The following is a 25,690-nucleotide window of genomic DNA, read 5'->3' as shown; positions in this document are numbered from 1 at the left end:
CAAAGATATGTAGAAGTATACATTTTGGCCCAAATTTATGTAAAAAAATACTTATTTGCAAAATTTTATAATAGAAACTAAAACAAAATGTGTTTTTTTCAAAATTTTCGCTCTTTTTTCACTTATATCTCAAAAAATAAAAACCCAGTGGTGAATACTACCAAAAGAAAGCTCTATTTGTGTGAAAAAAATGATAAAAAATTTGATTGGGTACAGTGTTGTATGACTGATTAATTATCATTCAAAGTGTGAGAGCGCCGAAAAGCTGAAAATCGGTCTGGGCAGGAAGGGGGTGTAACTGCTCTGTATGGAAGTGGTTAAAGGCACTCACATAGATTGTCTAAAAATATTGTTTATTAACCGCCTTAGCGGTATCCCCGAGCGTGACTCGGGGTAGGAATTTTCTGCTATTAGCGGTATCCCCGAGTCACACTCGGGGTCAATGGGCAGAGCGTGCAGACAGCGCAGCGGAGCTTCTCTTACCTTATCCTGGCGATCCAGCGATGAGCTCTCATTGCTGTGACCGCCAGCCGAGATCTCCGCCGCTCGTCTGTCGGTAGGAGGACTTCCTAGTTCCGTTCCCTGCAGCAGCAATGCTGCATGGGAGCAGAACTAGGGAGGGAAATTCAAAAAAAAAAAAAAAACGTTGCACAAAACACATAACACATTTTATATTATATATATGCATATATATATATATATATATATATATATATATATATATGATATATGCAAATATATATATATATATATATATATATATATATATATATACACATATATCATATATATATATATATATATATTTATATATATACATATATATATATATATGCAAATATATATATATATATATATATATATATATATATATATACATATATATATATATATATATATATATATATATATATATATATATATATATATATATATATATATAAAATAATATTATTGATTCGATTATAATTCACTTGTTTGTGTTTCAAATTTATCACATCTGGGATGTCTACTAGAGACTTGTTTTGGTCAGGTTTAAGTCAGTAATTACTAAGAATTGTAGGCCTATAATACATAACGCCAAATTTCAATGAAAAGAATTGTACCGCTTTTGGAACAGAATTCCTGACAGAATCATACCGCCAGGGAGGTTAAACATCATTAAAAATATGGTACACGCCATATATAACTAGTTTAAAAAAGTTATTTTTCTTACATAAATACCCATAAGCATATTGAAAATAGAATTGTGGCATAATATTACACCTCTATGCAGAAACTTCACATAAGAGGTAGCTGATTGATGTAGTTGGTCAACGCGTTTCGTTTCCTGCTTTTTCAAGACCAGCCACGAATATGCCACATTCAACTAATTATAGAAGCAAATGATGTCATTAATTTGAGCATTACAAAAAAATAATACAAATATTTTTCCAATGTTTATACATTAAATTCCAAATGATGGTCATCACTTACACACTAGAGGCCCAATAAGGTCTTGCACACCTGGGGGGCAGATAATAGGGGACAAGTACCATATTTTTAATCATGTTTAATAAACAATATTTTTAGACAATCTATGTAAGTGCCTTTAAAGTTCACCACAAGCAGGACTGTGTCCTGCACATTTACCTTTCTCTCAGGATCTGTGACATGAGCAACACAGGAGGCTTTGGGCAGTGGGGGAAGGCATTAATTCTGGCTGCACTCCACTGAAAAATTAATTCACCCCCCCAATTTTTTTTTAAATTTGCTTAAAGGTGGAGGAGGAGTCTGATGAACATAAGTTCAAAGTGTGAGTAAAAATGTATATAATTTTTTTGTATTCTGAATTAAACAAGTCTGAGAAAAAAGTTTGGGGTTTTACTATGCATGAGTGGGCCAATAAAAACAAAGTGTAACATTAAAGCAAGAAGGCACCATAATACAGGCATACTGTAGCTCAGTAGAGAAACCATTGTGCATACACTTAATGGAAAATTTTCACCTTTCGCAAAAAAATAATAAATGCACCAATTTTCCAAAAAGCAAAAATGTGCATTTATCAATTTTTGCATTTGAGACTGCCAAGCATTGCATCTGAGATCAATGGATCGCGGGTGCAATGCTCTGGTCTCTGCAGCAGTGGCGGCTGGTGCATTGGGGGCACAGGGGTGCCATCCCCCCATCCATGCGTCTGGCCCCCTAATCTACATGCAGGGCACCGGGCGCATGGAGTTCAATAGGGCTTTTTTTTTAACCATGTGATTAGAGCCAGAGGCTCTAATAGGCTAAAAAAAAGGGTGAGCTCGGGGCGCAGAGTACTGCGCCCCGAGCCCACCCAGTTGTGTGACAATAGCGAATGAACATTCGCTATTGTCACACGGATCCTCCTCCTGGCAAACCAGGAAGCGGGTCCCGAGACCAGTTTCCTGACTGGCCGAAAGGAGAAACAATGCCATTGGGCGTGGAGGAGTAGGGAGGAGACGCAGAAGACTGAGGGGGAAGAAGCTGAAGCTGTTGCCACCGTTTTCTGCTGCTGCTGCACATGTCCAGATGTCCAGGCAAGGTGAGTGAGCAGTGGGGGGGGGGGTCCTGCTGTGGTCCTGCTGTGGTCCTGGGGGGGGTATGGTGTGTGGCCTTGTGTGGTCCGGGGGGTTATTGTGCGGTCCGTCTGCTGCCCCCCCGGGCCCATGGAGCACCAGCCACCACTGTTCTGCAAACTCTTCCACTAGCCCTTGGTCCATACCTCAGTACTGATCTTCAGCTATGGAGATGGAGGAAATATGAATGGAATACAAGTGATGTGACATCACCATCGAGAACTACAAAGAACTTTCAGTAATTTTATTTCCACTCTCCTGGGCACAGATGCTCCGATTTCAAATTTGGGAGGATGCTCTGGGAAGAAAAACCTTGCAATCTTGTAAAAGGAAGAAACAGTTTGGGGGTGGGGGGCTGTGCATGCTGGCCATGGTTCATGATATATACCCTAAATATAGGTCTAACGTAAAACGGTGCCAAAAGACGGAACTCTCTATAACACTTTGGCACCAGATGTGTGCAATTACTGATGCCACCACTATAGCTTCTGGAAGCTGTAATCCAGGCAGGGACCAAGATTTGATGTCTGATGTATATGGAATGCTGGTTACACAGATAGAGTGTAAAAAGTTGAGGCTAAAAATTGCTTAGGATGTACAACTGCCACAAAAGGAACACAACTTGCATTGATTTCTGCTCTAATTTAGCTAACGTGTGCATGATAGTGCTGAACCAATAGAAGTGGAATTGGGCTCTAGGGTGCGTTTTCCTTCATATGCGATGCCAATCTTCATCAAGCCTTAACACAGGTGACTTAGTGCATCACGTTGTGATTCTTTTAACATCTCCAGCTTAAATACTGAAGAAAGGGGAGGCTTTTTCCGATGAAATACGTTGGCTGTATTTGAATGCTTAAATGTTTCAAAAAGTCCATTAAAGCGGAGTTCCGGCCACAAAAAAAAATTTCAATGAACATACCCCCGGGACAGTCTGGGTTAGTACATTCCACAATGGATAGCCTCTGATCTGTCCCGGTTCGCACTTACCTTTTAGAAGAAATACTTTTCCAGCGCTGCCATCTCAGGTGTGGGCAGCTTGAAGCCGGCGCGATCCTCTTCTGCATCCTCTTCCGTCCTCTTCGGTCCCACGATGCACCGCCGTCACTTCCGGGGCCGCAGCGTCATCCCTGCCTAGCTTCTGGGCATGCCCAGAAGCTGTTTAGCAAGGTATGACGGCGCCTGCACCGGAACTGACTTCGGGGCCGGTGCAGGCACATTGATTCCTGGGAGCGATGACGTTCAGCTCCCAGGAATCATTGCAAAGTGGAAGTGAGGGAGGAAGTGGAAGAAAGGTGAGTATTTTTTTTCTGCAATTATAAGGTAAGTAAAAAAAAAAAAAAAAACGCAACTTCCCATTTCTTTTTTAGGTGACAAATAGGAAGCGGATGGCCCAAAATCGACTATGTCTATTTTGTGGCCGGAACTCCGCTTTAACAACTCTAATACCGGGCACTTTTACCCCCTTCCTGCTCAGGCCAATTTTCAGCATTCAGCGCCGCTGCACTTTGACAATTGTGCAGTCATGCAACACTGTACTTATAAAAAAATATATATATATTTTTTTCACACAAATAAAGCTTTCTTTTGGTGGTATTTAATCACCACTGGATTCTCGATTTTTTGCTACATAAATGAAGAAATACTGAAAATTTTGAAAAAAAAAAAAAAACATTTTCTTATTTTTTGTTATAAAATGAATTTTTCTTCAAAAAATGTAAGCCAAAATATGTTCTGATACATTTTTTTGGTAAAAATAATGAAAATCAGTGCATATTCTGCAGGATAGATTCCACAAATTATGGTAGACTATATCTGAAAATTGATCAGTCCTGACGGACTACCTCATTTCTTGAGACTTTAAGATGCCAGGACAGTATAAATATCTCCCAAATTTACCCTTTTTGGAAGGTAGGCAGTCCAAGGTATTTAGTAAGAGGCATGGCAAGTTTTTTGAAGTTGTAATTTTTTTGTCACAATTTTTTGGAAAATGAAGAAATAAAAAAAACATTTTTTTTTTTTCACATTTTTTTTTTCCCCATATACTGTCACCAGTGCAATGCAGCATTATCATATAACAGATGTGGTGGTGATCAGGGACACTGACTTTTAATGTTTTCAATTTTTGTTTTATTTTTGTTCTTTTTTTAATTACATTTTTTTTTTTAACACAGTGACCAGAGCAATACAGTGTTACCATAGTAACATTGTTCTACATATTATGATTACTTATACCAGTGAATTTAAGCAACCATTTTTTTTTTTTACTGAATGAAACTGGTTAACTGGTTCATTCAGTGTCTTTTGTTGTGATTAGCTGTGATTGGCCAAAGCCAATCACATTGTACAGATGGGCTGCAATTGGCCCTGTTAGTACCTTGTGATCACTTTGACCAATCACAGCTAGCAACACAATTGTATACAAGGGATGGCATGAAAGGAAGCCATCCATTGTATACAACTGCCATGTGATCTGCTGTGATTGGTCACAGCGATCATATGGTATTGGCAGTGACCTGGTACAGTGATCAGTCATTGGCTGGTGACAGATTGTGTTGTGAGAAGTGCGCTCTGCAACGACGTCATATGACGTCCTCCCAGAACAACGGTGCTCCCGCCCGGCCATTAATGTACTATAGGCTGGGCAGCAGGGGAGGACTGGGCCAGGGGGCAGGGGGGAAATTGCCCCTCAGGCCGCTCTGATACCCTGTAAAAAGGCTGCACTGCTTCTGCCACAGACATGCCTAAAGGATTCCTGGTGAAGAGAAGTAAAAAGTTCCCACCGCTGACTTAGTGGGTGCTGGATAAAGGCAAGGACAGAGCGCAGGCCTCCCCCCAGCATGGATGGTGTAAACTGTGTTTGAGCAGAGGCCGGTTCTATGCCCCACTGGAGACTCTCCTCCCCTGGAGACCCCCGGACCGAGCTGTCCCAGCTCCCCCCAACACCCCCTGGTAGCCAGGTCGGGAACCCATATTCGGCCAGTGAGTAGAGAGTACCTGGAGTGGAGCTTCAGCCTGGAATGGGTGTCAGGAGAAGGCCAGGAAGAGGCAGAGTGGGAGGGGGGCCGAGTCGCTGCACCAGGGGCCTCTGGTTTGTACTTGCCCCCTGGGCCGAAAGTTGCCAGTCTGCCCCTGCTGGGCAGGAAGGTGTTAAGTGAAATAAAATTTTGTACCAGGCACTCCTTTGTACACTTCCAAGACTTTATATAGCTAAAACTGGAAAATTGTAGAATAATCTACTTACATTGTAACTTTATCCTGTGTACTACACTTATTTTTGTGTTGTCTGCGCCTGGCAAAAAAGTAAACTAACACAGCGAAAAGAACCAGCAGTAACAAAACTGCAATTCCAATTACAATTACAAAGGTATTTCCAGTGGAGGACCTTTTTTCATTGCCACCGTATGGCGTTTCTGAAAAATAAAAAAACATTTTGTATGTCAGTGACACAATATATATTTTTGTTAGGTAAAAAAAATGATGAAAGTGTATGCAAAGCCAAAACCCTTTTTATTGTTTGTGGATAGAATGCAGAATGATTAGAACCTCTGTCGGGTTTTTATTGCTATCCCTGTTGGTGAGATTCCCCCTCTAAATCGGTCCTGATGTCTATTGACTTCAGTACAGAAAGTAAAGAGAAAGCCTAAAAACTTGTTGTCACTGCTACAGGAAGAGCAGTAAAATCTTCCAATGGGTAAACCTATTCTCTTGATGTCTGTCAAAGAGGGGGTCTCTTTTTGGAAAAATCTTTAACATCCTGCTGTGTCCCTGGGGCAGGAAATATAAAACAAGTCTAGCTAATGTGCCACAGACAAAAAAAAAAAAAAAAATGACAGGGATCTTCAATTCTTCATCTTTATCCGATTCTAAAAATAAAAAAAATGTTTGGACTTTATTTATAATTGAACTACCGGTAATAATATTATAACTCAGACAGGGGAATGTTCAACAATCAGCCTTTATTTTTGAAGTTTAAAACCTTCTTTTTTTTCAAAAGAAAATATACTAGTTGCTTTAGTAATAGCTTAAAAAACGTAGGGCTTTTTTTCAGCAGGAACGCGGGGGAACGCAGTTCCGACACTTCCAACACTGAATGTATTTTATGGCAAGGAGTGCTGGGGTGTGCTGGAAGGTCTATTGATGCTGGCTGCTGGTAGATCTATTGTCACTGGTGGGGATCTATTTGTGTGTGGGGGGGAGGGTCTATTGTTGCCAGGTATATCTATTGTTCCTGGTGGGGGGGGGTCCTATGTTGCTGGGAGGGATCTAATGTTGAGGGAGAGGTTTGTTGCTGGCTGTTGGAGGGTCTATTGATGCTGGCAGTTTGGGGATCTATTGTTGTTGCTTATGGTCTGTTGTTGCTAGAGTCATATTTTGTTGAGGGGGGTCTATTGTTACTGGGGGGAGGTCTATTGTTGTGTGACTGGGTCTATTGTTGCTGCTAGGAGTCTACTGTTGTTAGGGTGGAGTATATTACATTTCATACAAATACTTAGTAGCACAAAATGATACATGGTTCTGTATTCTCTAAAAGGGGTGGTACAGTGAGGTGGGTAGGGGGTGGAACCTAGGGACCGTGCTCAGAAGTGGGTAGCGGGGCAGAGACGAAGGGTGACTCAGAAGGGGGGAGTTCCTGCACCTATTTTCTGAGAAAAAAAGCCCTGAAAAAACTAATATCTAGAGTTGGGATTTCGGTTTATTTGGCACTTACTGAAATTCTATCTAAAAACAATGAGGTTGATTTACTAAAGGCAAATAGACTGTGAACGTTGCAAGTGAAGTTGCTCCAGGGCTTAGTAAATGAGTAGAAGCTCTGATGACCTCCATCATCCAATCACTAAGCTCTACAGCAACTGAGCTTGCAGAATGCAACTCCGCTTTGCAGAGTACACAGCCTATTTGCTTTTAGTAAATCAAACACAATATATCCATTTAACCACTTAAGCCCTGGAAGATTTTACCCCCTTCCTGACCAGGCCCTATTTTGCGATTCGGCACTGCGTGACTTTAACGGACAATTGCGCGGTCGTGCGATGCTGTACCTAAACAAATTTGACGTCCTTTTTTCCCCACAAACAGAGCTTTCTTTTGGTGGTATTTGATCACCTGTGCGATTTTTTGATCATGCACTATTAACAAAAAAAGAGCGTAAATTTTGAAAAAAATAACAATATTTTTCAAATTTTTTTATATGAAATTCCCCCAAAAAAATGTAAAAATCAAAATTTTTAAACATTTTTGGCCAATTTGTTTTCTGCTACATATCTTTGGTAAAAAAAAAAATCGCAATAAGCGTATTTTGATTGGTTTGCGCAAAAGTTATTGTGTTTACTAACAAAGGGAAAGATTTTTGTCATTTTTGTTGTTTTTTTTCTTTTAAAGAGTAATGGCGGCGATCTGCGTTTTTTTTTTGCGGGACTGCGACATTGCGGCGGACAGATCAGACCCTTGACTGACATTTTTGACACTTTTGGGGGTACCAGTGACATTACTACAGTAATCAGTGCTATACATATGCACTGTTACTGTAAAAATGACACTGGCAGGGAATGGGTTAACTTTATTGGAGAAGGAGGGGTTAAGTGTGTCCCTAGGGGCGTGTTTCTAACTGTGCAGGGATGTGGCTGTTCATGTAATAGCAGATATCTACGGTCCTACATAGCAGGACCGTATGATCTCTGCTGTTACATGAATCTGCTGATCTCTGCTCGCCCCCTATTGGCTCACAGGCTAGTGATGTACCGGTAGGTCACTTTGCCTACTTGGGGCTGACCACTGACAAGTGGTTAAGAACATCCTGTCCACGGGGTGGCAACTCTGCTTTGGGATTTCATTGCAGAATGGCAAAAGGGAATCTAGGAGCACAGTTCATAAATAAAAAATATTTTTTTATTGGTAATCTTAAAAGATAATTGAAAGATACAAAAACAATATTGTACATAAAGGCGCAGCAGAATAAGCAACCTGTCAAAGACAGGGGAAAATACCAGATCTACTGGTAGGATCAACAGGAAATAAAATGACGCTGCCTTAGAAATTAGATATCAGCCACACAGGCATCCTTAACCATATTTGCTCTATGACATGACCTGAGATTCACAGTGGACTGCTTTTAACCTCCCTGGCGGTATGATTATGTCTGGAAGTTTATACCAAAAGCGGTACAATTATTTTCATGGAAATTTGGTGTTATGTATTATAGGCCTACAATTCTTAGTAATTACTGACTTAAACCTGACCAAAACAAGACTCTAGTAGACATCCCAGATGTGATAAATTTTGAAACACAAAATCATGAATTATAATCTCATAAATAATGTAATTTTATTCAATAATGTAGTAAATAAGGAAATTTGTCAAAGAAAGAAAATTCAATACACATGCGTGTGATAAATTTTGAAACAAGGAACTACACAAAGTCCGACGTCACAATCAGGACAGTGGAACCTGGTTTACTTTCGGACTTTCTTTCCATTTCTATCGCGTTTCGAGCAGCAAACAACACACATCCTGGTCGGTGCTGCCTTTTTTGCAGTTGGCGGGATATAGTCTGCAAAGTGACGGCCGGTCAGACGCTCTGGGTTGACCACGTCAACAGCGCGACGTCCAGTTCTATTTTCAACTCCTGATGGTGTCTGGTACTTTACAAAAATCTGCTCAGCCACCTTCCAGACAAACTCGGAATGAGCAAGAGGCTTGTTACTGTTGGCTTTGTGCAGGATGTAAGCGTTCCATAGACATTGTTCCAGAAGGTGTCTGAATATTTTTTTATAGTATTTTTTTTGCTGTTTTCACATAGCAGGATAGAAGGTCATGGCCTGATCGGCTCTGTCGACACCTCCCATTGTTTTGTTATAGTCTATCACGACCTGCGGTTTCAGCACATCTGTCCCACATTTTGTGTGGACCGTGGCAGTGGAGGTAGTGTGCACAGTGCTCATGAGACACACATCCTTCTTGTCTCGCCATCTCATTGCCATCATCTTACCCTTCTGCCAGGCAACCATTTCTCCGGTTTTTAGGTTTTTTTTGGCAAAAAAAGATGGCATGTCTCGTCGGTTAGGCCTAACGGTACCATATGCGTCGGTTCTATTTTGTAGCAAAACATCATATAGTTCCGGGGACGTATAGAAGTTGTCCGTGGTCACACAATATCCCTGGTTCAGCAATGACTCCAGAAGTGTAAGGATGGATGATGTGGCCATCCCATTGCCACTGTACCTGGGGTTGAATTTAGTGCCTTTGCCGGTGTAAATTACCGAATTCCATATGTACCCCGTGGATGACTCGCAGAGCATATATGATTTGATGCCAAACCGCACTCTTTTGGATGTGATGTACTGAATCCAGCTTAGGCGACCCTTGTAGGCCATCAAACTCTCATCCACGCTGAGGTCCCTTTCTGGCACGTAGGTCCGCTGGAAATTGGCCACAATAATTTGCCATACCTCCCAGATTTTTTTCAGTTTGGGCGCAGGATGCGTGGCCTCATCAAACTCCTCATTGTTCGTGAAGTGGAAATACTTCATAATCAGGGAGAAGCGATACTCAGACATCACGGTGCCAAAAAACGGAGTGGCCAGTAACCTGTTGGTGGTCCATTACCATTTCTGGAACGGTTTCCCCACCAACCCCTGAAGAAAGAGGAGTTCCAGAAACAGCCACATGTCCTCTTTCACCACCGGTTCCCACTTTCTGCTTCGGGAAAGCCTGGCATGCAGCGTAGCGGATTGCTGCTCTTGGTAGCGATTCGTCTCCGTGACAATTTTTTCAATTACCTCCTCAGTGAGGAATAATTGCAGGTAGGCCAGAGGATTGTCACGCTCGACATCTACCTTCATCCTAGGTGATCCGGTGAACGGGAATCTTGGGGGCGCTACCTGGTCCGCATCGCAATCAATAGCGCACCAAGTGCGCACATCGCTCAGGTCAGGTGCAGGGTCATCGCCGTTGTCACTTGCCAGATCCGTGTCAGTGTCAGTGTCAGACGACAAATCACTGCATGACTCGCTATCGCTCACTTCCGCGAGCACCTCCGGGTCGCTGTCGCTGCCGCTGTCACTCAGCTGGTCCAAAAGCGCTTTAGACTGGCGCTTTTTTGATGCCATAATATATATTTTTTTTTGGGCACAAATCACAACTATAATGTAAGAAGGGGCACTGTACTGTCAGATGTGTGGTAATCTGTGGTGATACAGTGTAATCCTCTCAGATTACAGTGTATCACCTCTTTTATTTAGTTTCACTTTTCAAATTTCCCGCCCAGTTCCGCTCCCGTGCGCCGCCTCTGCTCGCATGGAACGGAACCAGGAAGTCAGACGCCGGTCACCCGGCGATCGGAGCGAAGGACATCGCTGGATCACCGGGACAAGGTAAGTGCATTGACTCGGGGAGTTAATGGGGCTCCGCTGGCACTCTGCAATACTACCCCGAGCGTGACTCGGGGTTACCGCTCCTGATAGTAAAAATTAACCCCGAGTCACGCTCGGGATCACCCCCAGGGAGGTTAAGAGGCTTTTCACAGGCAGCTCTGAGGTAGAGCGGTGGTGCCGTGACCCCATTTACTTTGATAGGTCATGTTTGGCGGTGGAATGCATACAGAGCTCATTTGCTTTTTTTTAACGCCCCCCCCTTCCCACCCATGTCAAGGAGACCTAATACTCTGTGGACCTTGAAGGAGAAAGAAATGCATGTACAATTTAAACAAACTAGGTAACTGAGATTGATGCCGATCATGGCATTTTAACTTTTACCAGGGTTTAAATCAAAAGAGTATCAATGAAAGAATGTATTCTTTACATTATTAACTTTTATTTAGCAGATAAAAAAAAGCATTTAAAATGAATTTGAACTTTGCCTATGTAGGTTTACTTTAATACTATTATCCCCAAGCACCACATACTAATCTTTACTTTACTCCACAATGCCCAGTTTCTTTGCCCTGCATGGCAAAGCTCAGTTTAGCTTTAAATGGGCCCATTCATAATAGTGGGTGACACTACCCCAAGAAATTCTGCCTGGAAAAAAATGAAGGGAGCAATTGGTAGGGTACATACTGCATACATATATACATACAAATTTGAAATCGCATTTACTAGTCATACAGGTGCAGAAAAATTAGGCCTTGGTTGTTGGTGGTGCCTGAACACCTCAACCCTTCGCAGTTACTCTTGCTGGGTGCAGGAATGGGCCCTGCTGGTAAAAATCCCATATGAATTTGAAATCGCATGTACTTGTCATACAGTGCAGAAAAATTTGGCCTATATACTGTACTGACCGATAGATACTCAATTCCCATATATATATATATATATATATATATATATATATATATGTGGATATCAATGTATGGCCTATACTGAACTGACTGATAGATATTCAATTGCCCTATATTTATATACCGTATATACTCGAGTATAAGCCGAGTTTTTCAGCATGTTTTTTCATGCTGAAAATGCACCCCTCGGCTTATACTCGAGTCACTGACTGGAGTGTCTTTTTAAAAATGGCGCCGCTCGGCGCCGACGTGTCACTGCGCATGTGCCGCATGCCCGGAAATAGCCGAACGTGTTCGGTTTTTCCCGAGCATCGGTGGCGCATTTGCGGTGACGTATGGCGGCGCCGGGTGGCGCGATTTTTAAATCGAAGACGGTGCCTCACCGACAGGTAAGTGAGATGCCTCCGCAGCCCCTGTATTTCCTCATGCAGTGCTGCGGGCATGGTACAGGACATTCTCCTGTACCATGCCCGCAGCACTGCATCTCCTGTGCCATGCCTGTAATTACTGTGCCATGCCTATACCTACTGTGCTATGCCTATACCTACTGTGCCATGCCTATACATACTGTGCCATGCCTGTACATACTGTGCCATGCCTGTAATTACTGTGCCATGCCTATACCTACTGTGCCATGCCTATACATACTGTGCCATGCCTGTACATACTGTGCCATGCCTATACCATCACCTGTACTATGCCTATACCATCACCTGTGCCATGCCTGTACCATGACCTGTGCCATGCCTGTACTGTGACCTGTGCCATGCCTGTACCATCACCTGTAACATGCATGTACCATGACCTGTGCCATGCCTATACCTTCACCTGTGCCATGCCTGTACCATCACCTGTGCCCTGACCTGTGCCATGCCCTCACCATGACCTGTGCAATGCCTGTACTATGACCTGCGCCATCTCCTGTACCATGCCCACAGCCCCTGTTTTGTGTCTCGTGGTGGTCCAGTTGGGTCCAGTAGCTGCAGCATTTCCCACCCTAGGCTTATACTCGAGTCAATAAGTTTTCCCACTTTTTTGTGGCAAAAGTAGGGGTCTCGGCTTATATTCGGGTTGGCTTATACTCGAGTATATACGGTAGATATCAAAGTATGGTCTATGCTGAACTGACTGATAGATACTAAATTGCCATATATATATATTTATATATACAGTGTTGGGGGTAACTAGTTACAAAGTAACTGATTACTTTTTTTGGTAACTAAGTAATGTAACTAGTTACAATACTAATATTGGTAACTACACTACTTTACTAGGCTATAGGAGATAACTACACTACTTTACTAGGCTATAGGAGGTAACTGCACTACTTTACTAGGCTATAGGAGGTAACTACACTACTCACTACTTTACTAGGCTATAGGAACGTGCTTTCCTGCGTTACCCAAGCCGTGCGATACAATCCTTATTTCGAAGAATAGAGAGGGATGAAGTTTATGACTTTTTGTTGCACTTTATGTTTTATTCTGTTTTTTTCAGGTTTTGTTCTCATGTTTCCCAAAGCCTGTGTTTATACAATAAACTCTATGCAGAAAGAGTGTCATGTATCTTCTTCTACACGGTCAATTAAGAAAGAGGAAAGTAAAGTAATAAGTAGTGAAGTTACTTTTCAAATGCAGTAACTAGTAAAGTAATCTCATTACAATTTACAGAAGTAACTAGTAACTAGTTATATTTTTTGAGTAACTACCCCAACACTGTATATATATATATATATATATATATATATATATATATATATATATATATATATATATATATATGTTGTCAAAAATTAAAACAGCGCAACCATAAATACAATTCAACATTAAAATAGTGAAATATATAGTGCAAATGAATAATTTAAATCACATAAGTATATATATCAAGTCCTTTCATTAAAGTGATCAAATTCCAAAGTGCTCCAGTGCAAAAAAACATATAAGGTGCTCCAGGTGACGGTGACCCCTCTCGGTTCCCCACTCACCGCAAAAGTAGACAAATAAGCCTGAAATCAATTAAATATTGCACCAAGACTTCTAAGTAGTGTTGAGCGAACACGGACTGTATTATTTGTGTTCGTAACGAATAATTGGATTTTTTGTACCCGAACACGGACACGGACACTTTACTGTATGTTCGGGTAAAAATCCGTGTTCGGTCGTTTTATTTCCGGGTTTTGCATGCTTTGGCGCTCTTTTCATGGCGGGCTTTCAACAGCCAATCAACAATCGTTTAACTGGTGTGCCTTAAGCCATCCCAGCCATGCCTGCAAATGTCTCAGTAGCTGTGATTGGCCGTCTGAAGCATGTGACCAAGTCTTTATAAGTTCCAGGCAGCCGCAGCGGCTTCATTCTGCTGCTTAGATCAGGGACAGAGCACACATACGTGCTGGCTGCTGATTAGGGAAAGACAGGCAGGGAAAACGAATTGGTGTCCGGATAGAATTGAGGGACAGGTCGGAGTGTTTAGGCAGGGCAAGTTGTAGGCATTTTAGGGATAGAGTCTGCTGAATTATAGGGTCAGTGTGTTCTACAAACTACAATCGATATTGCTGTGTGGGGGGTGGGGTGACTCTGCACTCAATCCTGATCTACGATCTCTTCTCAATCCTGTTAGGGAGAGGCTGCTGCTGAATTTTAGGGAAACTGTGTTCTATAAACTACAATCAATATTGCTGTGTGGGGTCTGCACTTAGTCCCGATCTACGATCTCTTCTCAATCCTGTTAGGGAGAGGCTGCTGCTGAATTTTAGGGAAACTGTTCTACAAACTACAATCGATATTGCTGTGTGGTGTGGGATAGGAGATAGGCAGGTGTCAGTGATCCACATCCATTTTTCTGTGTGTGAGCTGCAGTGAACACAATCTTTTTGGGCTGCAGTGAACACAATCTTTTTGGAGTGCAGTGAACAAAATCCTTTTGAGGTGCAGTGAACACAATCTTTTTGGGGTGCAGTGAACAAAATCCTTTTTGGGGTTCAGTGAACACAATCTTTTTGGGGTGCAGTGAACAAAATCCTTTGTGGGGTGCAGTGAACACAATCTTTGTGGGGTGCAGTGAACACAATCTTTTTGGGGTGCAGTGAACAAAATCCTTTTTGGGGTGCAGTGAACAACATCCTTTTTGGGGTGCAGTGAACACAATCTTTTTGGGGTGCAGTGAACAAAATCCTTTGTGGGGTGCAGTGAACACAATCTTTGTGGGGTGCAGTGAACACAATCTTTTTGGGGTGCAGTGAACAAAATCCTTTTTGGGGTGCAGTGAACAACATCCTTTTTGGGGTGCAGTGAACAAAATCCTTTTAGGGTGCAGTGAACACAATCTTTGTGGGGTGCAGTGAACACAATCTTTGTGGGGTACAGTGAACACAATCTCATACTTCTGAAGATTTGAGGGTGCTGCCTGTTCCATACTCCTCCTCCTACTCCTCATCCATCCTTTTAGGGGTACAAACAATAGTAATTGGGGCCTAGTGTGGTGGTGTACGTGTGAGATACATACACTTTCTTTTTGATCATATTTTCTATTCCGCTATTCAATTAAAACCTTTGGGGATCAATTAAATTGCGTGATAGTCTGTGTCAGTACGTGTGAGATCCACCTTTCCAAGTTTTTGGGGTTCATCTCATACTTCTGAAGATTTGAGGGTGCTGCCTGTTCCATACTCCTCCTCCTACTCCTCATCCATCCTTTTAGGGGTACAAACAATAGTAATTGGGGCCTAGTGTGGTGGTGTACGTGTGAGATACATACACTTTTTTTTTTATCATATTTTCTATTCCGCTATTTAATTAAAACCTTTGGGTATAAACAATTAAATTGCGTGATAGTCTGTGTCGGTACGTGTGAGATCCACCTTTCCAAGTTTTTGAGGTTCATCTCATACTTCTGAAGATTTGAGGGTGCTGCCTGTTCCATACTCCTCCCACTCCTCCTACTCCTCATCCATCCTTTTAGGGGTACAAACAATAGTAATTGGGGCCTAGTGTGGTGGTGTACGTGCGAGATACATACACTTATTTTGATCATATTTCCTATTCCGCTATTCAATAAAAACCTTTTGGGGAACAATTAAATTGCGGGATAGTCTGTGTCGTTACGTGTGAGATCCACCTTTCCAAGTTTTTGGGGTTCATCTCATACTTCTGAAGATTTGAGGGTGCTGCCTGTTCTATACTCCTCCTACTCCTCATCCATCCTTTTAGGGGTAGAAACAATAGTAATTGGGGCCTAGTGTGGTTGTGTACGTGCGAGATACATACACTTTTTTTGATCATATTTCCTATTCCGCTATTCAATAAAAACCTTTGAGGATCAATTGAATTGCGGGATAGTCTGTGTCGGTACGTGTGAGATCCACCTTTCCAAGTTTTTGAGGTTCATCTCATACTTCTGAAGATTTGAGGGTGCTGTCTGTTCCATACTCCTCCTACTCCTCATCCATCCTTTTAGGGGTAGAAACAATAGTAATTGGGGCCTAGTGTGGTTGTGTACGTGTGAGATGCATACACTTTTTTGGATCATATTTCCTATTCCACTATTCAATAAAAATCTTTCTAGGGCAAGATCTTAAATTACAGAAATATGAGGAGACCGTCAAATAAGGGCCGTGGCCTGGGTCGTGGTGCTGCTGGTAGAGCTCCTGTTGCAAAGAGAGGACGTGGTCGATCTGTGCCAGCTACACGCACAAGTGAAACACCTTCCTCAAGTGTGAGTAGGCGACAGAACCTGCATCAGTATTTGGTAGGGCATCATACGCCTCTAGAAGTGATGAGGCCAGAACAAGTGGAGGCGATGGTAGATTGGTTTGCTGCTGACAGTGCCTCCAGTTCCTTCACATTGTCTCCCACCCAGTCTACTGCAGAAAGGTCACAGTTGGCACCTGCAGCCGATGTCCAACCGTCTTTCACCTCACCCCCTTGCAAATCAGGCAAGCAGTCTGAGCCCCAAGCCATACAGCAGTCTCTTCTTCTTTTTGATGACTCTGTCAGCAGGGTTTCCCAGGGCCATCCACCTAGCCCTGCCCCAGAAGTGGAAGAGATTGAGTGCAGCGATGCCCAACCACTTATTTCTCAAGATGACCATCGCAAGGACCATCGCAGCACGTCTCCGATGATGACGAAACGCAGGTGCCAACTGCTGCGGCGTTCAGCATTGTGGAGACCGACAAGGAGGGCAGGGGTGAAGACTGGGTGGAAGATGATGTGGAGGACGATGAGGTCCTCGACCCCCACATGGAATGAACGTCATGCAGGTGACCTGAGTAGTTTGGAGGAAGAGGCGGTGGTCGCACAGAGCCACCAGCACAGTAGAAGAGGGAGCAGGGTGCAAAAGCGGAGCGGCCGTGCCCTAGACACTACGCCCGCTACTGCCCAACGCAGCAAGGGAACGAGCGCACCAAAGTCAGCTCAAAGGAGTTCTCTAGCGTGGAAGTTCTTTAGAAAATGTGCTGATGACAGGACACGAGTGGTTTGCACCCTGTGCAATCAGAGCTTGAAGCGAGGCATAAACCTTCTCAACCTGAGCACAACCTGCATGATCAGGCATCTAAGTGCAAAGCACGAGCTGCAGTGGAGTACACACCTTCAAAACCAAGAAACGTCTCTGGCTCATCCTGCTTCCTCTTCTGCTGCAGTCTCGGCCGCTCCAGCCACATCTGTAGTGATACCGGCACCTGCCACCCCGCAAACAGACGATCTGTCAGCAACACCACCACCTGGGTCACCAACAACCATCTCCACAATGTCCCGTGGAAGTGTTCAGCTTTCCATCTCCCAAACACTTGAGAGGAAGAGGAAGTACCCCCCTACCCACCCGCGATCCCTGGCCCTGAATGCCAGCATTTCAAAATTATTGGCCTTTGAAATGTTGTCATTCCGTCTGGTGGAGGCGCACAGTTTTAAAAACCTTATGTCGGTGGCTGTCCCACAGTACGTCGTGCCCAGCCGCCACTACTTTTCCAGGCAAGCCATCCCTTCCCTGCACAACCAAGTGGGGGAAAAAAATCAGGTGTGCACTGCGCAACGCCATCTGTGCCAAGGTCCACCTAACTACCGATACGTGGACCAGTAAGCACGGTCAGGGGCGTTATATCTCCCTAACGGCACACTGGGTAAATGCAGTGGCGGATGGGCCTGAGGCGGATAGCAATTTGGCGCATGTCCTTCCACCACCGAGGATTGCAGGGCGCTTCAGTTTGCCTCCTGTTCCTAACTCCTCCTACTCCGCTTCCTCATCCTCTACCGCCTCCTCATCCGGACAGCGTAACACCTTCACCACCAACTTCAGCACGGCCAGGGGTAAACGACAGCAGGTAGTTTTACAACTTGCCTGTTTGGGGGACAAACCACACACCACGCAGGAGTTGTGGAGGAGCATGGAACAGCAGACAAATGAGTGGTTGCTGCCAGCGAGCCTCAAGCCCGGCCTGGTGGTGTGCGATAACGGGCGAAATCTCATAGCAGCTCTGGGCCTAGCCTAGTCCCTTGCCTGGCGCATGTGCTGAATTTGGTGGTGCAGAGGTTCCTTAAAAACTACCCCGATATGTCAGAGCTGCTGCAGAAAGTGCGGGCCGTTTGTGCGCACTTTCGGCGTTCTCACCCTGCTGCTGCTCGCCTGGCAGCGCTGCAGCGTAACTTCGGCCTTCCCGCTCACCGCCTCATATGTGACGTGCCCACAAGGTGGAACTCCACCTTGCACATGCTGGAAAGACTGTGCGAGCAGCAGCAGGCCATAGTGGAGTCTCAGCTGCAGCACGCACGCGTGAGTCGCTCTGCGGAACAGCACCACTTCACCACCAATAACTGGGCCTCCATGCGAGACCTGTGTGCCTTGTTGCGCTGTTTTGAGTACTCCACCAACATGGCCAGTGCCGATGACGCCGTTCTCAGCTTAACTATCCCACTTCTATGCCTCCTTGAAAAAACAATTTGGGCGATGATGGAAGAGGATGTGGCACAGGATGAGGAGGAGGAGGAGGAGGAGGAGGAGGATGAAGAGGTAACATTTCCAAGGCTTTCAGGGCAGTCATTCGCAAGGGGCTCCGAGGGTGGGTTCCTGCACACACAAACGCCAGGGACACAATTGTCCAGCAGGGGCACAGTTCTGGAGGATGAGGAGGAGCTGGAGGAGGAGATGGAACCATGTTCACAGCAGGGTGGCACCCAGGCCAGCTCATGGCCATCACTGGTGCGTGGCTGGGGGGATACAGAGGACACGGACGATACACCTCCCACAGAGGACAGCCTTTCGTTGCCTCTGGGCAGCCTGGCACACATGAGCGATTACATGCTGCAGTGTCTCCACAACGACCGCCGAGTTACCCACATTCTAACTTGTGCTGATTACTGGGTGGCCACGCTGCTGGATCCCTGTTACAAGGACAACGTACCGTCCTTAATTCACTCACTGGAGCGCGATCGCAAGATGCGCGAGTACAAGCGCAAGCTGGTAGACGCCATGCTGCTGGCATTCCCATCTGACAGCGGGGCAACAGTGGAAGCACAAGGCAGAGGAGGAGGAGGTCGCCAACGCAACCAGGGCACCGCCAGCACCTCAGAAGGCAGGGTTAGCATGGCCGAAATGTGAAAAAGCTTTGTCAGCACGCCACAACAAACAGCAGCACCAGCAGCTCAGATGGAACGTCTTAGCAGGAGGCAGCATTTTACCAACATGGTGGAGCAGTATGTGTGCACACGCCTACATGTAGTGAATGACGGGTCTGCCCCCTTCAACTTCTGGGTCTCCAAATTGGGCACATGGCCTGAGCTTGCCCTTTACGCCTTGGAGGTGCTGGCGTGCCCTGCAGCCAGTGTATTATCTGAACAGGTATTTAGCACGGCTGGGGGCGTTATAACAGACAAGTGCAGCCGCCTGTCCAGAGACAATGTGGACAAGCTCACGTTCATTAAAATGAACCAGGCATGGATCCCACGGGACTTTTCCGTACCTTATGCAGAATAGCAATGGATACCGACCTTACCCACCCATTGTTCCATTTTTGCTCTTTCTCACGCTTTTGGGGTGTACCCTCATTTAAAATTTGTGAAAAGAAGCAGTGTTGGCTACCTCGTCCTCCTCCTCAGGGCCAGATTAACGTAGGGGCTATTGGAGCTGCAGCTCCAGGCCCCTACCTTTTATATAGGCCCCGGGTTGGCCATATTCACTGTTACCGCTCTTCTGTCACTTGTAAACACAGAAGTCTGGCTTCTATGCTCGCTTCCCCAGGCAGCACCCTCAGAACCTCCCCACACACCGCGAAGGCCGGACAAGGAGGGACAGTTGCCGATGCATGGATGTGTTTATGGGCTTCAGAGACAGCATCCCATGTTGAATTAGGCATGCATGGCTGCACCCTTCCTCCTCTGGGAGCATGCCAAGGCACGGCCCTTAAGGCCCTTCAAAATCCTCAGCACCAAGCCCATGATGCTCTTAATCCGGCCCTGGTCCTCCTCCACCGCCGCTTCCACCTACACCGCCCATAGGTGTGCGCAGCCTATTGCATTAAGGTGTGCACCCCAAAGTTGAAATACACATGCATGTGTTTGCCTACAGGTACATGGCCCCGATACATTACTCTCCCTGCTGGCAAAGAGAAATAGAGCAGAGCAGGTCCGAGGGAGATCTTTCCCATCTCCTCACTGGCAATGCTATGTGCCCTAGGTGATTAGGGTGTGCCCAGGCACACCCGGCACACCCTGTGCGCACGCCTATGTCACCGCCACATCTACCACCACCTCAACCTCCCTCCTACTCCATATGGGCCTCGTCCTTCAGAGATGAAGAAGAACATTGTTTTATTTTTCTGTTTTTTTTTGTTGTTTTAAGTTATTTCCCTATCCACATTTGTTTGCAGAGCACTTGCCATGCTCTTAATTTTGTTTTGCTGCCATTTGCAGCACTCTAGCCCTTTCCTTTGGTGTTTTAGAGCCATTTTAGTGCCTGAAAGTTCGGGTCCCCATTGACTTCAATGGGGTTCGGTGTCCGGGAAAAGTTTGGTAAAAGTCCGGGACACGGACCCGGACTTTTTTTTAAAGTTCGGCCGAACCCGTCGAACACGGACATCTAGGTGTCCGCTCAACCCTACTCCTAAGGAATGTCACATGGTATCAGGTGTTTTCTTGGGTAAAGCTGGTCCGAGTTTCCTCCATGGATCCCAAATTAGAAACAGAAGGACCGCATATGGTGAAGAATGTTTTGAACAATTTATTTCCCAAATGAAGAAAAAAACATACTTACAAGCAAGGATATAAAATACACAATATAAAGGTAACAAGTTGTAGTGGACGCCGCTGTTGGCGTGCATTCCATGGCTGATTCAGGAAGTGCAACCGGAAGTGACGATGCGTCAGAGCCGTAAGTAACCGGAAGTGCGTCAATGCGTTTCGCCCGCCTACTCTGCGTTTTTAAGGAAATAATAATAATTTTTTGTTTTGACCAGATAAACCAGTTAATCACGCCTCTTTCACCTGTCTGGCCTGCGCTTGTAGTCTATGACAGTACCGTTGTATGAGGATAGGTCTCCCTGTGAGAGTTGGTATCCCTGCCCCAAATGCGCATGCGCCGGATTTCGGCTTGTGTACTATCTTCTCGCGCATGCCCGCCTGCACCGCTTCACTGCAGGCCTCAGGAGTGAGACGCAGGGACGCCAAGAAGAAGGTAGAGTACCGGTAATAGGATGCAAGGGCAGGCAGGCGGGTTAGACGGGTGAAAGAGGCATGTTTTCCCGACACATCTGGTCACATCGCCGCTCTCTCTCTCTTTTTTCCATACCCCGGGCATACCGCGAATGTCTTTGAGCTCCCCCTCCACCGCATATTCTCCAGTTTCGGCATATAAGAGACACCCGGCGTATAAGATGACCCCTGACTTTTGAGAAGATTTCCAGGGGTTAAAAAGTCATCTTATACGCTGGAAAATACGGTATTATTATTATTATACAGGATTTATTTAGCACCAACAGTTTGCGCAGCACTTTATATGGTTTGTCTTTTTTCCAATTAAACTTTCCCTTCAAGTATACCTAAACTCCAATTTTTTCCATTTTTAGGTAGAGTAGGAAATTGTTGTATTTTTTTTTTTAATTTCCCAATTAGGGAGATTTCCTTTCATGTTTTATATCATAGCCACAGCAGGAAGTGAGAGAGAATGTCTCCAAAGTAAGGTGACCAGAATAGGTGTCACCATTGCAAGATTGTCCTTCTATTCCTCTTCCGGTGGCAACTCCCAATTTTGATTTTACCCTCCCTTTTACTTTTAGTAACAATGGTCACCAGATCGAATAGAGACGGCTACACATGTGCATGACGAAAAAATGTGTTTCATTTAGTTTAGATTTAGGAAACTAGTTATTTCGTTTTCATTAATTTTGGTTGATTCGTTCAATTTGTATTCGGGATTCATATTCGGAATTCGTTTTATGTTTTTTTCAAATTTGAATTTACTGTTTTTTTTTTCATTTTGAAACGTTCAAATCGATAAATTTCAAATCGGTTGAATTGAGAATTTTTTATTTGATTTTTTTTTTTTTAAATTCGAATGTGGCAAAGTGAACAAACAAAATAAAAATCTTCATCAAATGATTACAATGACCCTTTAAATCACCTTTGGCTTAACAAAAACAGCATTATTTCGAAATAATACTCTAATAACACACACAGTCTTTGATTTCAGAAATATGTTTACAGTTCAAATTCAATTTAAAATTAGATTCAAATTTCAGATGGAATTTTGGAAATTTGGACGAATTTCGGAAATTCTGACAAATTTGGTTTCCTTATTTGGAGCATTCGGTAAACTTCGCCACATGTCCAAATCTCTGAATAACAAAAAATTTGTCTGAATATCTATTCGGAACAAAACGAACCGCACATGTCTAGAGATGGCTAATCTCCCTAAAGGGGGACACAGACAGCAATAAAACCCTAACAGATGTTGTAAAGCTTTACCACTCTATCCACAATACAAATTTAAAGCTTTGGCATTAGATACACTGTAAAGCTAGGTTAAGACAATTTATACAAAATATAAAATAAAAAATAATTAGAGAACAGGGGTGTTACTTTGGGCACCAAATATTTTGTACCTAAAGGCTTTAGAGATAGAATTCTGCTTTAATTGTCGATAATTTTTTATACTTACCGAAAGTTGCATTCACATATATGGATCCCATGGCAGTAAGTCGTGTCACTGAGTTATTGGCCACACATGTGTAAGTCCCCTCATTCTCAGCTTTGTTTTTATCTACCTGAAGTTCTCTCTGCTGGTTTTCTATATCTGTCCCATTTAGCCTCCAATGGTAAGTGGGTGGGGGGTAAGAATCAGCTGAACATTCTAATGAAGTTAAAGAATAGGGAAATGACCGCATGGCTTTTACTTTCACATTTTCTGGGCCATCTGCAATATAAAAAAATTCAGAGTCAGAATAAAAGGGCATAACGAGATAAAACAATTTTGACTAAGTGGTACAAAAATATTTAGAAGATTTCTTCCCTAACACTGGTGACAACTGGTGACAACCCTAAAGTTTGGATTTTCTTTCACTTTGAGTGATAATGGTAAACACAGGAAAATAGACGGGGTGAATCTCCCTAGCGGGTACACTACAGCCCGAAAAAAACTGACAGGTGCTCTAATCCCTCTCCGCACTATACAAAACTATAAATACATTTTACCTTTAGTTATACTGTATGGAGACATCAAAGGTCTATTGGACCTCCTAATGTCACCTCTGAACCCAAATGAGGCATTTACATTATTGTTTCTAATGTTGCACCTGTTTGCAAAACTGCAAGTTACAGTTATGGCACTTTCCCACTGCAAGTACCGGCTCAGCTCTACTCGGCCCTGCTTGGCCCGGTTTGGTTTTCCACTGCATGGTATCGCATGGTACAGTGTTGGAACAGTTCGTTACAGTTTGGTATGGTTTGCTTTTCCACTAAAGTAGCACTAAAGTATTTGGGTACATCATCGCACGACCGCACAATTGTCCGTTAAAGTAATGCAGTGCCGAATCGGAAAATATGGCCTGGTCATTAAGGGGGAAAATCTTCCGGTCCACAAGTGGTTAATATATGGTCCCTTTCATTGCCATCTTTTCTTTTTCTTTTATATCTTCTCTGGAGGTATGTACATTAATTTGCATCCCTCCTGAGAGATTTTTAGATTTTTTGATTTCTTGTCCTTTTTTTCTTCATTATTATTTTTGCTAGTACATCAGGCCATTTTATAAAATATTTATTTTTTTATTTTTAGAACATTAGAATATTTAGTTATAATAATTTTTAATTATTGGTTTTTAATTATTTTTTTTATATATAGTGTTCAATCATATGCACTTTGCCTCACCACTATATCTAACCTTTCGTTCCTTTTTCATTTTATTCTCTTTTTATTTTTATCTTTATTTTATTATTAAAAAATTTTCATCTATCCCCCTTTTCTTTAGTTTACATTTTTGTTGCTCATAATTGTACTTATATACCATCCACTATGTACTCCTAAGATCCCATATTTGTGTATTTACTTTTTTTACGCACCAATCTACTCCACTATATTAACCCGGCTCTTCCATGTCCCATCCGCACTTGAGAAAGGAGCGTGCATGCTCTGTACGAGCTCTTCGCATGCTCAGAAACGCGTTGTGTTTTTCCCTCTCCGGTGACGTCACACGCCAGCCGGTGTTGCGGCCCACGTTGCTCTCCATCCGACTTGCTTCTGGGTTTACACTACACTCACCGGCTGGACTCCGGCGCAGGAAGACATCTGTGTACCCCAGGCTTGGATGCCTTTTCCTTCATCTGCTGGATCGTCACATTCACTAAGAACTTTTATCCCTTTGTTTATGTGAGTGTATATTTGGCTGATTGCCTTTTTATAGCATTAAACTGCTACTCTTAGAGGTGCTCTCCTGTGTTTATTTTTAAGCCGATCTAGATCCGTCTTCACTCTTTGGAGGAGAGCTATCGCCCTAGTGTCTGACCACTTCTCTTCTACCTCAGTCTGTTTTATGGACATTGTTATAGACATTAAAGTGAAGTTCCACCCAAAATTGGAACTTCCGCTCATTTGCTTCCTCAACCCCCTCCGGTGCCACATTTACCCTTCCCCACTTCTGGGATACGGCGCTGCGTCGCCGTCTCTCGCAAGTTTGGCATCCTCCTCCTTCCACCGCCGCCGAGCCAATCCAAATGCGCAGCACGCTTCGCGCATGTGCCGTAGGGACCCGCCCAGGTTCCCTTACCGCCAATAGCGGCAGCAGCACCCAACATCGCTGAACTCCAGGACAGGTAAGTGCCAACATCGCTGGACTCCAGGACAGGTAAATGTCCTAATATTAAAAGTCCGCGGCTACAGTATGTGTATTTGCTGACTTTTAAATTTTGGAGGGGGGAGCGGAACTCCGCTTTAAATGTATTCAGCCAAAGCCCTGAGCGCTAGTATTTTACCTTTGTTCTTTGCCTGTTTAGGCATTTGTGTGTGAAATGCTGAGGCCGGGATTTTCAGTCCCCCATAGCAAATAAAGTAAATTCAGTCAATCCATAGCATATAAAGCTGGCAGCTTGATGTACTCTTCTTGTTAGACTTTGTAGGCTACATATAAGATGACACAATCTACAGAAATAATGCATTTCAGCTATTACAATCTTCCTCCAGCTATTACAATCTTCCTCCAGGACTTTATGTTACCAATAAAGTCTTACAAGAAGAGTACACCGAGTTGCAGGCTTTATTTGCTATGGATTGACAGAATTTACTTTATTTGCTATGGAAGACTGAAAATCCCGGCCTCAGCATTTGAAACGCAGATGCCTAAACAGGCATTGAAATCTTGCAG

At 43.8% G+C, this 25,690-nt stretch overlaps 1 protein-coding gene across 1 annotated transcript in view; it reads right to left on the bottom strand.

The window, feature by feature from the left end:
* Positions 1–25,690, bottom strand: part of LOC309568957 (cell adhesion molecule CEACAM6-like) — a 99,108-nt gene that overhangs the window by 28,069 nt on the left and 45,349 nt on the right. Inside the window, exons 4-5 of the mRNA XM_082274722.1 lie at positions 22,954–23,250; positions 5,824–5,992 (exon numbers count right to left, since the gene is read on the bottom strand). Coding sequence (XP_082130848.1) covers positions 5,824–5,992; positions 22,954–23,250 — 466 coding nt within the window. The remainder of the gene's footprint in view (positions 1–5,823; positions 5,993–22,953; positions 23,251–25,690) is intronic.

The sequence above is a fragment of the Pelophylax lessonae genome (genome assembly GCF_965119305.1).
Source record: "Pelophylax lessonae genome assembly, chromosome: 12".
Lineage (NCBI taxonomy): Eukaryota > Metazoa > Chordata > Amphibia > Anura > Ranidae > Pelophylax > Pelophylax lessonae.
This window is presented reverse-complemented; position numbering and strand designations above follow the sequence as displayed.